Source organism: Anarrhichthys ocellatus, unplaced genomic scaffold (assembly GCF_004355925.1).
Source record: "Anarrhichthys ocellatus isolate YVR2014 unplaced genomic scaffold, GSC_Weel_1.0 scaffold49, whole genome shotgun sequence".
In the NCBI taxonomy this organism is placed as follows: domain Eukaryota; kingdom Metazoa; phylum Chordata; class Actinopteri; order Perciformes; family Anarhichadidae; genus Anarrhichthys; species Anarrhichthys ocellatus.
This window is the reverse complement of record NW_022280079.1, coordinates 2,420,585-2,433,761: the sequence shown is the minus strand read 5'-3', so window position 1 is coordinate 2,433,761 and position 13,177 is coordinate 2,420,585. Positions and strand designations below refer to the sequence as shown.

At 42.9% G+C, this 13,177-nt stretch overlaps 1 protein-coding gene across 2 annotated transcripts; it reads right to left on the bottom strand.

Annotated features, from left to right (window-relative positions):
* Window positions 1-213: 213 nt before the first annotated feature.
* Window positions 214-12,976, bottom strand: mkln1 (muskelin 1, intracellular mediator containing kelch motifs). Of its 2 annotated transcripts, none has more exons than XM_031869857.1 (12): window positions 12,877-12,976; window positions 11,754-11,823; window positions 9,055-9,197; window positions 7,927-8,015; window positions 6,907-7,016; window positions 5,445-5,637; window positions 5,176-5,292; window positions 4,885-4,950; window positions 2,626-2,738; window positions 2,318-2,530; window positions 1,451-1,672; window positions 214-1,322 (listed from the first exon to the last, which is right to left on the bottom strand). In XM_031869857.1, exons 1-12 carry the CDS (start codon window positions 12,954-12,956, stop codon window positions 1,152-1,154), a joined length of 1,587 nt encoding a protein of 528 aa, XP_031725717.1. In that variant the 5' UTR covers window positions 12,957-12,976; the 3' UTR covers window positions 214-1,151. The 2 variants fall into 2 exon arrangements, with proteins under 2 accessions (XP_031725717.1, XP_031725718.1); XM_031869858.1 differs by having other exon boundaries at window positions 5,215-5,292.
* Window positions 12,977-13,177: the final 201 nt, after the last annotated feature.

The following is a 13,177-nucleotide window of genomic DNA, read 5'->3' as shown; positions in this document are numbered from 1 at the left end:
ATATATATACATATACACATATATATATACATATACACATACATATATACATATACACATACATATATACATATACACATACATATATACATATACATATACATATACACATACATATATACATATACATATACATATACACATATACATATACATATATATACATACATATATATACATATATATATATACGTATATATATAGACTAGACTTCAAATGTCACTGCGGGGAAACAGTCAAAGATGTATTCATTAAAGTAATATCAACTAAATGAGCTTAATCTGAGAGCTCCCAGCTTGGGTTACAGGTCAAGGTGTAAAGAGTGACGTGGCGAGGTGCTGCTGCTGCTGCGCCACAGCACATGTCAACATGCGAGACTGATTATGAGACCGAGAGCGGAAGAGAGAACAGTTTGTGCTTCTTTCCTGCCAAGACACATTCTGTTCTTTCTTGCTCCCTTTTACCTGTGCACGCATTTGAATTGTTCAGCTTCTCTCTCTTTCCTTGCCTCTGGCTCCGGCAGGACAGGGAAGTGAGCGGTGGGCAGACAGAGGGTCTGCATATGCTGTGTTTGAGGAGGAGGAGTCTGTCTCAAAACAATAATGAAGTCAAATGCTTTTTTTAAACAAAGACACCAACTAATAATATTGTGCAGTGGAGTCTTATGTGCTACTCCTTCATATGAATTGAACTGGTCCAACTGTGATGGAATTCATTTATTCTCAAGTAGCACTGGTGCTCCTGGTTAATATTTAGATCAGATTTAGCCACAGTGTCTTCAGAAATAGTCACATAATTAGACTTATTGGTCACAGTCTGGAGTCCTGTGTGTGTGTTTTTGTGTTTATGCAGTATAATCCTGCTAATATTATAGCAGACTGTATCTGAACCCATCCGTGCAGAAAAGGTTCACACCCTGCAGCCCGCTCTGAGAGCAAGTGACTCAGAATCTGAGCAGTATGAGTGCAAAACACTTTTGCTGCTCTGGCATTTCCTCCCATCACGTTACACTTCTCCGATGAGTTAGCAGAGAAGCACTCTTTGGTGAAAATCAACCTGTCAACAGTGTGAGCGTGTGCATAGGAAATAATAGTGGAAGCTGTTTTTTTAAATAAAAGAACAATTTCAGATTGCCAGAACAACCCGTTTCTTTATAGAAGTAAGACTTTATAAATATAAATGGTGTACTTACCCATGCCCGAGTCCTTCTTGGTGCCATCAGATATGATCTCCACGTGGTCTCCGTCCACATCGTAGCTGAAGAAATCATTGAGGTACGTCTTTGACCTCTGACCTCCAAACACGTACAGGCAGCGGTTTCTCTATAGGAAACAGAAGAGACAAAAACGGAGAATTAGCATCCACGTTAACTGTGTCTTATTTGATTTGAGCTGGCTGGATTTGTCCAACAGCAATAGAAATAAACCCAAAATGTGAACTCTGGACTCACGGTGTGGAAGAGCATGCAGTGCCCGATGCGGGACTGGACGTCCTCTGGCCCCGCGTTGCACGAGTCTTCCCGCAGGAGGCTCCATGTTCCGGCCTGACAGTGGTAGGCGTACAGGCCGCTGAACTGCGGCTCCGACATCCGACTGTCCTCCACGCTGCCGTTACACGTCAGGATGCGACCGCCAAACGTGTAGATCATGTGCTTCTCCGAGTCCATGCACATCTGCAGGGAGAGCGGGGGACAGGAGACGGAGGAAACAGGAAGTGTGAGAGTTAAGCATCGACTTTATCCAGTTAATTAATGAATGCTTGGCGCTTTTTACAAAAGTCCGTCTTGAAGAAAACAATCCGAGATTCCACTGAAATCTGTTTTGAAACAAAAACGGCTTCAGTTTTTTGCAAAAGAAAGGCTGCATTTCTAGAAACCTTTCAAGACTTTGCAACACCTGGAGCTAGAAGATTACAATGAGATCTTGGCTGGGTAATGTATGACACTTTTAAAGTCTATTTTCCTCTGTTTGACATGTTACTACAGTGACAACAATGACCTTCAATCGATACTGCGCCTGAATGCAACTTGTTGTACAGCTCGTTCTCTGTCACTAACTACAATATATAACTGTTACAATCATGAACTGCATGGTGGGTACAGCTCGCTCTCTATCACTCACTACAATAACTGTTACATAATTGCTTTATTCTAAGAGGTGTTTCTAATATTTTGTCCACCCCATTCATATCATTGAGGGTTGACTAAATGAGGGTTGCCTTCACTAGCTAAATACAAATGTAAGCTTTGAATGGGATTGGATGTGTAAATGAAATATAAGAGGTCAGGGACGTGCAAGCAGAGACGGATTCCAGCTACCTGGTGGTCAAACACTAGCTTTGGTCCGCCGTCCGCGGACGTGTCCTCGCTGAGTAGCGTCCAGGTGTTGGCGTCGATGTCGTAGCGGTAGAAGTCGCTCTTCAGGGACTTGCTGTTCCTGACGCTGGAGTCCAGGTACCGGCCCAGCGTGTAGATCTGACGCCGCTGGGAGTCGATGCACATCTTGTGGCACGAGCGGGCACTGGGACCGCTCTGAGTGGTACACAGGGGACAGACATAGCTCATAGTGTCTCTTGTCAATAACCATCAGAGTTCTTTTTGACAAAATGTTTTATGACCCCACTCACCTCTTTCTCCGTGTCTCTGGAGATGCAGGACCACTGGTTCTCCTGAACACTGTAAGCCCAGAAGTCAGCCAGGTCCTGTGTGCCGTCCCAGCCCCCAAACAGGTAGACTGTCTCTGCAGGGAACAAGCGAGCGGACAAACTTTAAACCTCCTCTCAGGGATTTGCGTTCTGCTTTGGAAAGCACTGCCTGCAGCCGACTGAACTCCAGCGCACTGCCATGCCTTCACTCAGTGGAAACCGTCACACAGTTATTGTGAACAATCAGATTAAGGTTATGCTTTCCTAGAGTATTTAAAGCTCCCAAGGTCAGCTGGGTTGACATGGAGTCAGTTTTTACAGACAAATTTGTAAATTGCATATTTATACCTGATATTTCCTGATAACTGAGAAAAAATGTGTTTAATTATTCTTGCATACACAATACAGCAAATCCTAATCAGGACTATTTGGGTCAAATTTTAAATCTTGCTTATTTAACACCTTTACTCATTGACAGTACATTTTAAAAGTGTTTTTAAATTGGTGGGCCGAAAGCTTACTGCTGAAAAGGGAAGGGGTGCGCTAGATTTATCAACCAAGAGCATCACTGCAAACTGGAATGCGTCACAATGTTCATCTTATGACGATTATCTTGTTTCAATCACAATCTGGTCAATCGGCTCGGGGCATTCATTTTTTGGGATATCCAACTCTTTTCTGGTTCCGAATGTAACTTTCCCACCCATCATCATTTTTAAATATTCTAAAAACACATTTGGGAACTGCTTATAGTCAAGGATGCAGTGGTGTATGGACACATGTGATTTACTATGTGTCTCCTGTTGATAAGCTAGCTAGTCTCTGCTGTGGGTCAAACACAGGACACTGCGGCTCAGGCACATGGGAGTGTGTGTGTGAAGTTGTGATTGTATCTGAAACTTGTGTGGGAGGAAATGAGCTGCGCCATTGCTGCTACAACTCCAAAAACGAGCATGGGCCAGAAAATGAGTTGTGAAAGCCAAAAGGAACTAATAAAGATCAATAGAAGATTTTGGGATGAGAAAAAAAAAAGATTTTATGTGTGCTCTAGAGTTTGAAAAAGGACCTGCATCATATGACCAGATATGCATGGCTTAGATTACAAAGGCCAGAAACTCTATTATATTGTCTAACTGTGAATGTCGCAGCATTTCAGCATGAGATCATGATCTATAATTATTAACTCAATACGAGGACATTATTGTTGAGGCTTGAGATCAGGATCTTGAGTAAAAGTGACAGGACTTGTTTTTAACACAAAAGCTATGCGTTAATACAGCCACAGGTTTGTTAGCTAGCTCCATGACAATCAAAATGGAAGATAACCAGGATCAAAGCTCTATAAACAGGTTCTGCATATCAACGCAGAACCTGGATGCAATGGCACAATATTTTGTTATTGGAAGCACTCGGGTTTCCGTTGTAGTCCGAGTAGCATTGACAAAAATGTTCGAGCACGCTTTGGTTGAATAGATGTAAACAGTCCGTGTTGGAGAGCAAAGGAGGAGGAACGCATTGGCTGAAATGCAATCTGGGAACCCATGGGCCTGACGATGATTTAGCTTTGTATTCTCTTTTTAAAATGCATCAGCATTGAAACTCAAAATGGACTGTAATCGGACTGTAAACAATGACCGGCACATGGAAGAGGAGGTCTTGGTCTGGATTTAAGGAACGCCCAAAACATCAGCCATTGCCCCCAGAGGACAAATAGTCGTCAGACCGATAGCCGATGGGTTACGAGATTGCTCAGGATCTCTATGAGATTCAGAGCAGATGTGAAAAGGGTCGGGACAGGACTGGTGACACAGAAATCGAGACACAGACCAGAGGGATGCAAGGCCTTCTCTCAGCTCTGACACTAGCTGCAGACGGTGCATCACTGCCCCTCACACACACACACACACACACACACACACACACACACACACACACACACACACACACACACACACACACACACACACACACACACACACACACACACACACAATGCAGGCTTTTGATTTTCAGATGGCCGGCGGGGAAATTCGGCGACAGACAGAAAAAAAAAATAGCTGTGTCTGTCAAAACAAGTTGTGATTCATGTGCTCTTAGACGAGAAATGCCCTCAAGCCAGTTTTCTTTGGAGGAGAAAGGGCTGGAGGGGGAGGGGACAGGGAGGGAGGGTCCATTTCATTAAGCGGTAATGGAGTCTGAGTAGGAGGATATGAGTCATAACACTGGCTGCGTGGGTCTCACCGGTCTGGACGTCAATCACCATTTGATGTCCTCCCCTCATCCCGGGCCTGTTGTCGTCGCCGTCACCTGCGAAGAGGAGAGGGGGGAGGAGACAAAGGGTGGCGTGTGAGCGTGGGAGGTGAAAGATGACGCGGAGGAAAGTGAGAGAGGGGATTGTGGAGAATGGGACGATGGGAGGAGCAGAGGGAAGCAGAGGGAAGCAGGGCTTTAGCTACGAGGCCACTTTCACAGTGTGTCAAATGTTTGATCGACAAATGGGGGAATAAATCCCACTTGAAGAGATGGTCTCACTGTTCATGTCGTCTCGGTTGACTTCTTGGGCGCTTGTACCTTTGTTGCATTTCGGGATGATCTGACTCCACCGGGGCTTGTACTCCTGCTGGCTGATATACTGGTTAAACAAACCGTCTAGCGAGGAGAGAAGAGGATCGAATACGGCAAAGATCACCATCAACGCAAGCAGAAACCAGGCAGAAATGAAGAAGATTAAGGTACCACTGAAAACTCTAAATAAAGACCAAGTCGTCTTTACTCTAGATCCATCAGGCAGAGCATGATACCTCTCACAGCTTTGTCTATGAGCTCCTCGCAGGCGTCGAAGTCTCCTTGCAGCACCAGCCGGTCGTGCAGGTGGGTGAGCATCGGGTGCTCCAGTGCTATCCGGGTCTTCTTCTGCAGCGACTCAAAGGCCTCTGTGTAGTTATGCTGTCGGAAGTGCTTGAGGCAAAGGCGGATGGCTTCCTGTTCTCTGTACTGCGAGGGAACAATGGAGAGGAAAGAGATATAGGCAGAGATATAGAACAGCGATAGGCTGAAATCACTGCACAAGCACAACCCACAGCTGTTAGCCACAACGTGTCTGGAGCAGTTCACTCAAACAACAGTCCTATTTAAACTGAGGTGACATTTATTAACACTGAAAGCTTAGTTCAAAAAGCTTATTTATCCTTTAAGTTATCAGCTGTAATCGCCGTATGAGAGCAGTGAGGACTGGTGACGATAAGCTAGCTAGTGGAGCGCACTCACACATTGGGACTAACATGCATCAACATGCAAATGTGGCTGGACCGGCTACATAAATGAAGCACAGGCAATTTGGCAAGGGCCAAAAACCAAGATGGCTCTGGCCAAAATGCCGAACTCGAACTCTTCAAAAGTGTTTGTCGTCTAAAGGAACAATGGGTGACGTCACAGCCACAATGTCCACTTCTTATTTACAGTCTACTCCACTATATCTTTACATAGATAGACTACAGATGAAAAATAAGCCTATTGGCTAACTCTGGCACACTTACAGCAATGTTTGTATTAATGTGCACTGTCCCTTATCAAATAAACCAATAAATAAAATGTTTTGATCATTTAGTGCTCTGAATTTGGAATTTAGCCCCTGCTAACCTTAACCCTTGCTAATTGAAAAAGAACAATCAGTCAAAACAAACATATTTGGGCTATTGATAAAAAAGGTATTGTTCTTGCATCGGCATAAAAATATCAACACCTAGCCCCAGTAAAGCCACTTCCATTAGAGCCACGAGGCTTTTAGTGAGGTGTTGGCCTGAAATTTGATCCCACTCAAAACATTAAGTTTTATGGGCATAAGAAGATAAGACGTTTGCATTTATTTTGCCTGAAGTTAATAATTGCTTGGAAAGTGTTGCCCAATACAAACTGGGGTCAAACTGAGATTTGTAATGATGCAGTGATTCTGGTCTCAATAAATTACATGAAGGAGTTCAGACTTCGTTCATCTTGATCAGCTAAATTGAAAAGCGACTGCAATTGGGATCATGGGATGACAAGTTAAACTCTTCTATTAATGTGTTTCTGCTGTTGAGCAAATTCAATGTTTTCACACTGGTTTGATGAAAGAAACTGCAGGTCTCTGTGTTAAAGGGACACCTCAGAGTTACATGTTCTCCTGCCAGCTGATTAATCCATCCAACTACGGATTCAGGCCTGCTGGATCTGTTATCCACTCTTTCAGCCCAAGCCCAAGTCTCTATGCCACCGGGTACTTACCTTGCTGTACCAGTTAAGGCAAGGCTGCACCACATCGGGATCTTCGATACCGTGCAGCTCAATGTACCAGATGCTGAAATTAAAACTAGGACCCCAAGACATCAGAGGCACTGAGACACGGAGCAAGAGAAGATGGAGAGAGAGGAAAACCTTGTGTCAAAAGACAGACATGTTCGCCGTGTATCTTTTTTCCAACACAAACCAGCAATGGCGCCATCATGTAGTACCAGGGGCCTCACCAGACATGAGCTAAAAAAATGTTTTGAAATATACATTATAAATTATAATATTAGCACTACTGGAGTCATGAACAATATTGGGCGACAATTAATGTGGATGTTAACGATAACACTTAAAATTCAGTTTGCCCTGATGTCAACATATGCCAAAGAGGTGTAGTCTCACCCCACTATTAAACCTTACTATTCATACACAACCAGTCCGAGTGGGATCAGTTATTAGTGCAGAACTAAGTCACTAAAACAGCGACGGTGTCATGATCAGGGGGCATTTTCATTCTGCTTTCTCTCGTATCTATAACTCCATACGGGCAAACATACTTTCACATTTTGACCACCTCAAAGCTGGAAGACAATTCAGGAAAACAACTCAGACAAATAGGCTAAGAATAATATGATTGTAGCCTACTTAATTACACTTACAAGGAGAAAGCACCTCTGAAGGTAAGACAACAGCCGGTTTCAATAGTTTTAAAAACCGGTTCTTTGCTAGTTTTTAATTGAGACTGATTTTCTCATGTTGCAGCTGTTCACACAGGCCGTCTTGAGTCTGTCTAGACTTATTGCTGACGCATTGCGTTATATTGTTGAGTTTCAGACTTGATTAAGAGGGCACTACATTCACTTTTTGTCGCTGTCCATTGAGGGGGGGGGGTCTGAATTCATGTTGCCGTGGAGTATTGTGAAGGCCCTCCAAAAACGTCTGGAGCTCTGGGGCCCACAGTTATATCAAGGCTCTTCTGAAAACCACAGACACTCGACAAACCACAGCAGCTCCCACCTATTTTGACAAATCTGCAGGGAAACATCTGCTCATCGATCTTGTGCTTTAAGGTGAACGTTTCCTTGTTGTAGTCGTTCTTAAGGCCACTGGAAGAGAGAGAGAGAAAGAAAGAATGAAAGAAAGAGCAGAGATGACGCAGCGGTTTCACAAATCACATTAGTGGTTGAGATGCCAACTGTATCCATATGCCGGTACCGTTTGGATAGTCGTCTAAATCTGGCTATTAACCAAACTTTGTTTGGCAGCTATAATCTGTCCTCTTCTTCTTTAACAAACAGGCAGTCTGGTAATGGAGGGAAACTGGATTTAGTGAATCACCCATTAAGATAACTTTCCTGGGCTTATTGCATGTGTTTCACTTTCAATTTACTGTACGGTATTGAGGAAAAATGAACACAGTATCAATTAAAAAGCACAAGGAATTGTTTCTTCTACTTTCCCACAATACAGCTCGTCCAGCAGTTTGTGATCTTGTTATCACAAGAATTGAATTCAAAGTCAACCAATTCTGCCCAATTCCCATGACATTTTTAGGGATGCTCTGACCAAACTTTTTCCTCCAGATTGCGATACCTTAAGTCATGGTATCCCAATACAGAGTACGGATCCCCTGGCATTAAGTGATAATCACAGCCCATATTTAGCGGTATTGCTGTGTCACCAACAGCCCACCATGACTGAAGGAACGCAACCGATAGGGAAAACATTATAAAGTACTTTATTCAGTGGTGAAAGTAGATTTGCGTTCTTGTCGGTACTACTACCCCAACCTCCATGGCTTCATATAGAGCTCTCTGCGTTTAAACATGTTAGCAAAAACTTACATAACCAACTGTTGTTTAAGTTGACCTAAACATTAGCAGATGTGGTTTCTTGTTGACAGGTTGATGTGGGTTTGCTGTCCCCTCTTCCCAGTGCTGTGTTCAGACCAAACCGGTCAACTTTCACCACTAACTTTATAGCCAATGGGTCACAGGCTGTCTATCACCCCCAACAAGCTTCAAACAATCAAAAGTTCTCTCAAAAGATAAGAAAACAATGCTACAAATGGCATTGTAATTTGACAATGAAACTGCATCAAACTGCAATAATCACACAAAAAAATGAACTGGCTTAACATCTCACCTGGACAAAAGCTCTGTCATGTTTTCTTCACTCATCCCACCAAACACTTTAAACTTCTTGAGGTTGCACACGTGAGTCTTCTCATACTTCCCAAAGGTGATACTCTGAACAATTGCCGGCCTTTCCAATTTCAAGATTAAAAACTGAAGAGAGAAGAAGACAGGTGTCATGAAACAGACTGAAGGCAAAGAGCAGAGTTATGATTCCATCCGTGCGTGGAGGTCTGCGGGAAGCTGCCTGTACTTACGGCAGGCCGGCCGCCGTCAACTGATTTGCTTGTTATCTCATTATAATAGCCGCAGCGAGGTCGATCTACTGCGTCATGTAAGTGGAGTTACACACATTCTATGAGCCGCATCCACGAGTGACTGGTGCTCTAACAAGCCAGGACATCTACCGACAAATCACCAGCGGCCATTCGGCCAGAGTCAGTGGAGAGGCGGGAACATGGAGTCAATGTGCCGTTTAACAAACCCCAGGCACCAATGTTTTCACTCATACATTACATCAATCCATGTCCTCTTCACCAATATTCATCTGACTGGGATGCAACGTTAATAAACACAGTTTAAGTTACGCTGTTTAAATTACGATTTAAAGTGAACTTCACCCAACTCCCCTCTCCGAGTAAAGTTCACTGTCTTGTTTAGTGTGACATGCAATATCTATTTATATATATATATTTAATATAACTCAATGATGGTAGAGAACAGGTTACATTTTTCAAGAAGGGTATTTCTTTTGGTTTTTAAGTACTATTTGATTGCGCTCCAGATGTATTAAGCGACAAAAAAATTTAATTGCCACATACATATCAGCATGTACAAATATCTGAATGACTCAACATTGATAGTTATTCTGTAGCTTCACTCAACTAAGCATTTCAGTTCTCATACCAATGTTGCTTTTCAAAACGGATACTGGCAAACACCAACACACAAGACATGCACAGCAAATAGTTAAATAACTTGTAAATGAATTGTCTGACTGCTGCAAATATGACTAAATTTGAGTTTTCAGCAAATAATATGTTAAGATAAAAAATTACAATATAACATATTAAAAACTCTGCCTATAAAATCATACTGCATATTTGTTTTTTGCTTATGTCAATTGTTCTCAGTGCTACTATACTACCCAGCTGCTTTACTAGACATAAATATCGTGAGGATTTTGAGACTGGCGTGTTCAACCTGGTGAGTGGTTAACCATTGTTTTGAAATGTTTCATTTCCTCTTGGCATACAACACAGACTTTCAGATTTAACCTCAAAGTCAGCTCGTCAGTCAATGAGTTCAAGACACACGATGAGAAACAACTTTTCCCTGTTCACTCAGCTCCTATGTTCCCTCAGCTCCCATGTTCCCTCAGCCCCCATGTTCCCTCAGCCCCCATGTTCCCTCAGCCCCCATGTTTCCTCAGACTCCAAGTTCCCTCTGCCCCTATGTTCCCTCAGCACTAGGGCACCCTCTCTTAGTGGCCTGAGATATATTTTGTCAATTAATCACTTTTCGTGCTTTTATCATGCTGAATGACTTATTTCAAACAAACTTATGAGCTGATGATTTGAAGTTGTGCTTTTGTGTAATTATTTGTGGAGGAACAGATCTGTCGATTAAATCACCTGATTGATCAGTCGACAAAATCGTACGAGTGTTAGTCGATCATAAAATGTCTTTGGTCAAGGAAAGTCCTACTCAGTACCTGATGATTTTTTGTCCAAAAATAAATAAATTAGGACCTATGCTCCCTCAATCCCATCCTTGGCCCACATTGAAATCTGTCTAAAGCTTTTTGAGATATCGCGCTAACAACACCCATAACAGACAATCTGGCTAGTCCTTGTTGCCTGCGTTGGTTGGGCTGGTTAGGTTTAGGCATGAGGAGAGAGATTGGTAAAAGTAACGGTAAGAAAACCAGGGTAAGCCTATCAGAGGTAGAGTAGGGCGGGTCATGTCATGCCATGGTAAAAAAAAAAAACATCACCACATGGAAGGTCTGGTGACATCATTCTGCATAACAATAAGCCATGTGCTTCTGTTTATAGTGTTTGTTGAGCATTGGGACTTCAGAACAATAGGCGTCTGTTTTCGGGACAGGTGGGCTTTCGGTCGAATGGGACATTTTTTCCAACCAATGGGGTTTCAGGTCAATGGCATGGCACCGGCGGAGGTACTGATCATGCAGGAACACAGACACTCCCGAAGCAGAGAAAAGCCTCACTACCTGATGGGCAATTTCATTATTAAATCTTAGCCATGTTAATGAGCTGTTTATTATTTGATGATGAGTTTTCCACAAGCAAAGTGCCAGTAAATAAATAACCTACGACAGTAAATTGGTACGTGTTAATTATCTGAATCATTAACATAATTATAAAAATGGCATCACTCAAAACTGCTGCTCCTCTTACATCAAATGTCTGAGGTCAACTAGCCCAGACTTTTTTCTGTCAATCAAATGACAAAAGGTCAATGACCTGAGAGGCTAACAGAGCTTCTAAAGCAATGACAAAGATGTGGGAACTGGTTGTAATAGTGATAATATCACATACACCAACAGTATAAACAAAGGAACCACAAGCCCCTCTGAAATTCACAATTTGTTCTTAATGCACACTGACAATTCTGCCGTCATTCTCCATCTGGAGCAGTGAAGTCCAGGGAAGGGACAGTTTGAGCAAACAGCAGTGGGCCTACCTGTGGAGGGTAGTTGCTTTCAGAAGACCACCTGGAAGACTGATCATTAGGTTTGTCCACCAAGATATTCCTAAGAAACACCCACAAAGAAAGGTAGACTTTATTTATCCCCGTGGGACATCACAGCAGCAAAATACTGGAGACACAGCAGACAATGTTCCATCAAAGTTATGAGACAGGAATCACAATTCACTATGGGGGCAGAACCAACATGGGTGTGTGTGATTGAGTGTGTAGCTGTAACAGTAAAGGAACCATATAGCAATACTTATGCAGGCCAGCTAAATCAAATGAGTCCATTTTGTTAATACAGTTAAGTTCATATGAGCTAAGAGACAGTTGTTGTTAGCTAGCTACAGCTAACCTGTGTCTGTGCGAGTGTTGAACCAGCAACAGGCTCTGAAACTATGCGTGACTTCTCTTGTAAATTGTAACATTTCCAGTGTTTTTGTGTATGCCACCCGTAAACCGTTCGTGTCACGACACAAATAAGAAGTATCCGGCAGACGAGCTGATTAGCTATTGCTGCTAAAGCTGAGCTCTTTGGTTAGAGAACAGCAGCTAGTTACTTTAGCTCTGAAGTAGAGGGAGCTGACGGGGACGCTCGGTTTTTACATCGGGTGCCTGACCGCACATTGCTGCATAAAATTCAGAAAATGCGGTAGTGTTTTAATATTCTGAACTAGTGGCAGGTCAAAGTAATGAAGGCTGCTGATCCAAAACATGCTCTTCTCAAGAGAAGAAAATAGATAACTGGTGTAAACAAAGTGTGCCTTTAACAGAGGGGCACTGCACAACAGACTAATTGTTATCTGTTGAATGATCTAAATGACTCGTTACACGTTCCAGAGAGATATCTCATTGTCGTCTCCTCAGACATACAATCCTTCATATGGTACCATAAATGCTTGAAATGATCAACATCACCATGGGGCGACACCGTATAAACCCCAAACGCCCCTACCGCCACTAACAAAGCTAACGTTTGCTGGCTCGGATCACAGACGAGCTAGGCCAGTCGGGCCGGCTGGGAGAAACATTGTTGCATTGAAGCGATAAAAGTCCACTTGTGTCCACAAAACCTAATGCATACGCCAGGCCAGCTAACATGTGCGTTACTCACTCGGGTAAATATGTAGAGGAGTAAGAGCTCCATTTAAAAACGCTGAAAGTGAGGACTCTGCTCTCAGGAACGACAGCCATCTTGTTGCAGAAAATAACAAGCAGCGGGAGGCTAGCAAGGCGCGAGCAGTGACAGCCCTTAAAGAGACAGTACACCCTATTTTGTTTGATTTGTACAAGGAAGAACAGAGAATGCAATATAGTACAGTTAAGCCAGATTTCCCATATCCATGACAATATAACATCAGATGTTTACATTATCATATATATTTTTGATATTATAAACTGTAGTTTAAGAGGAG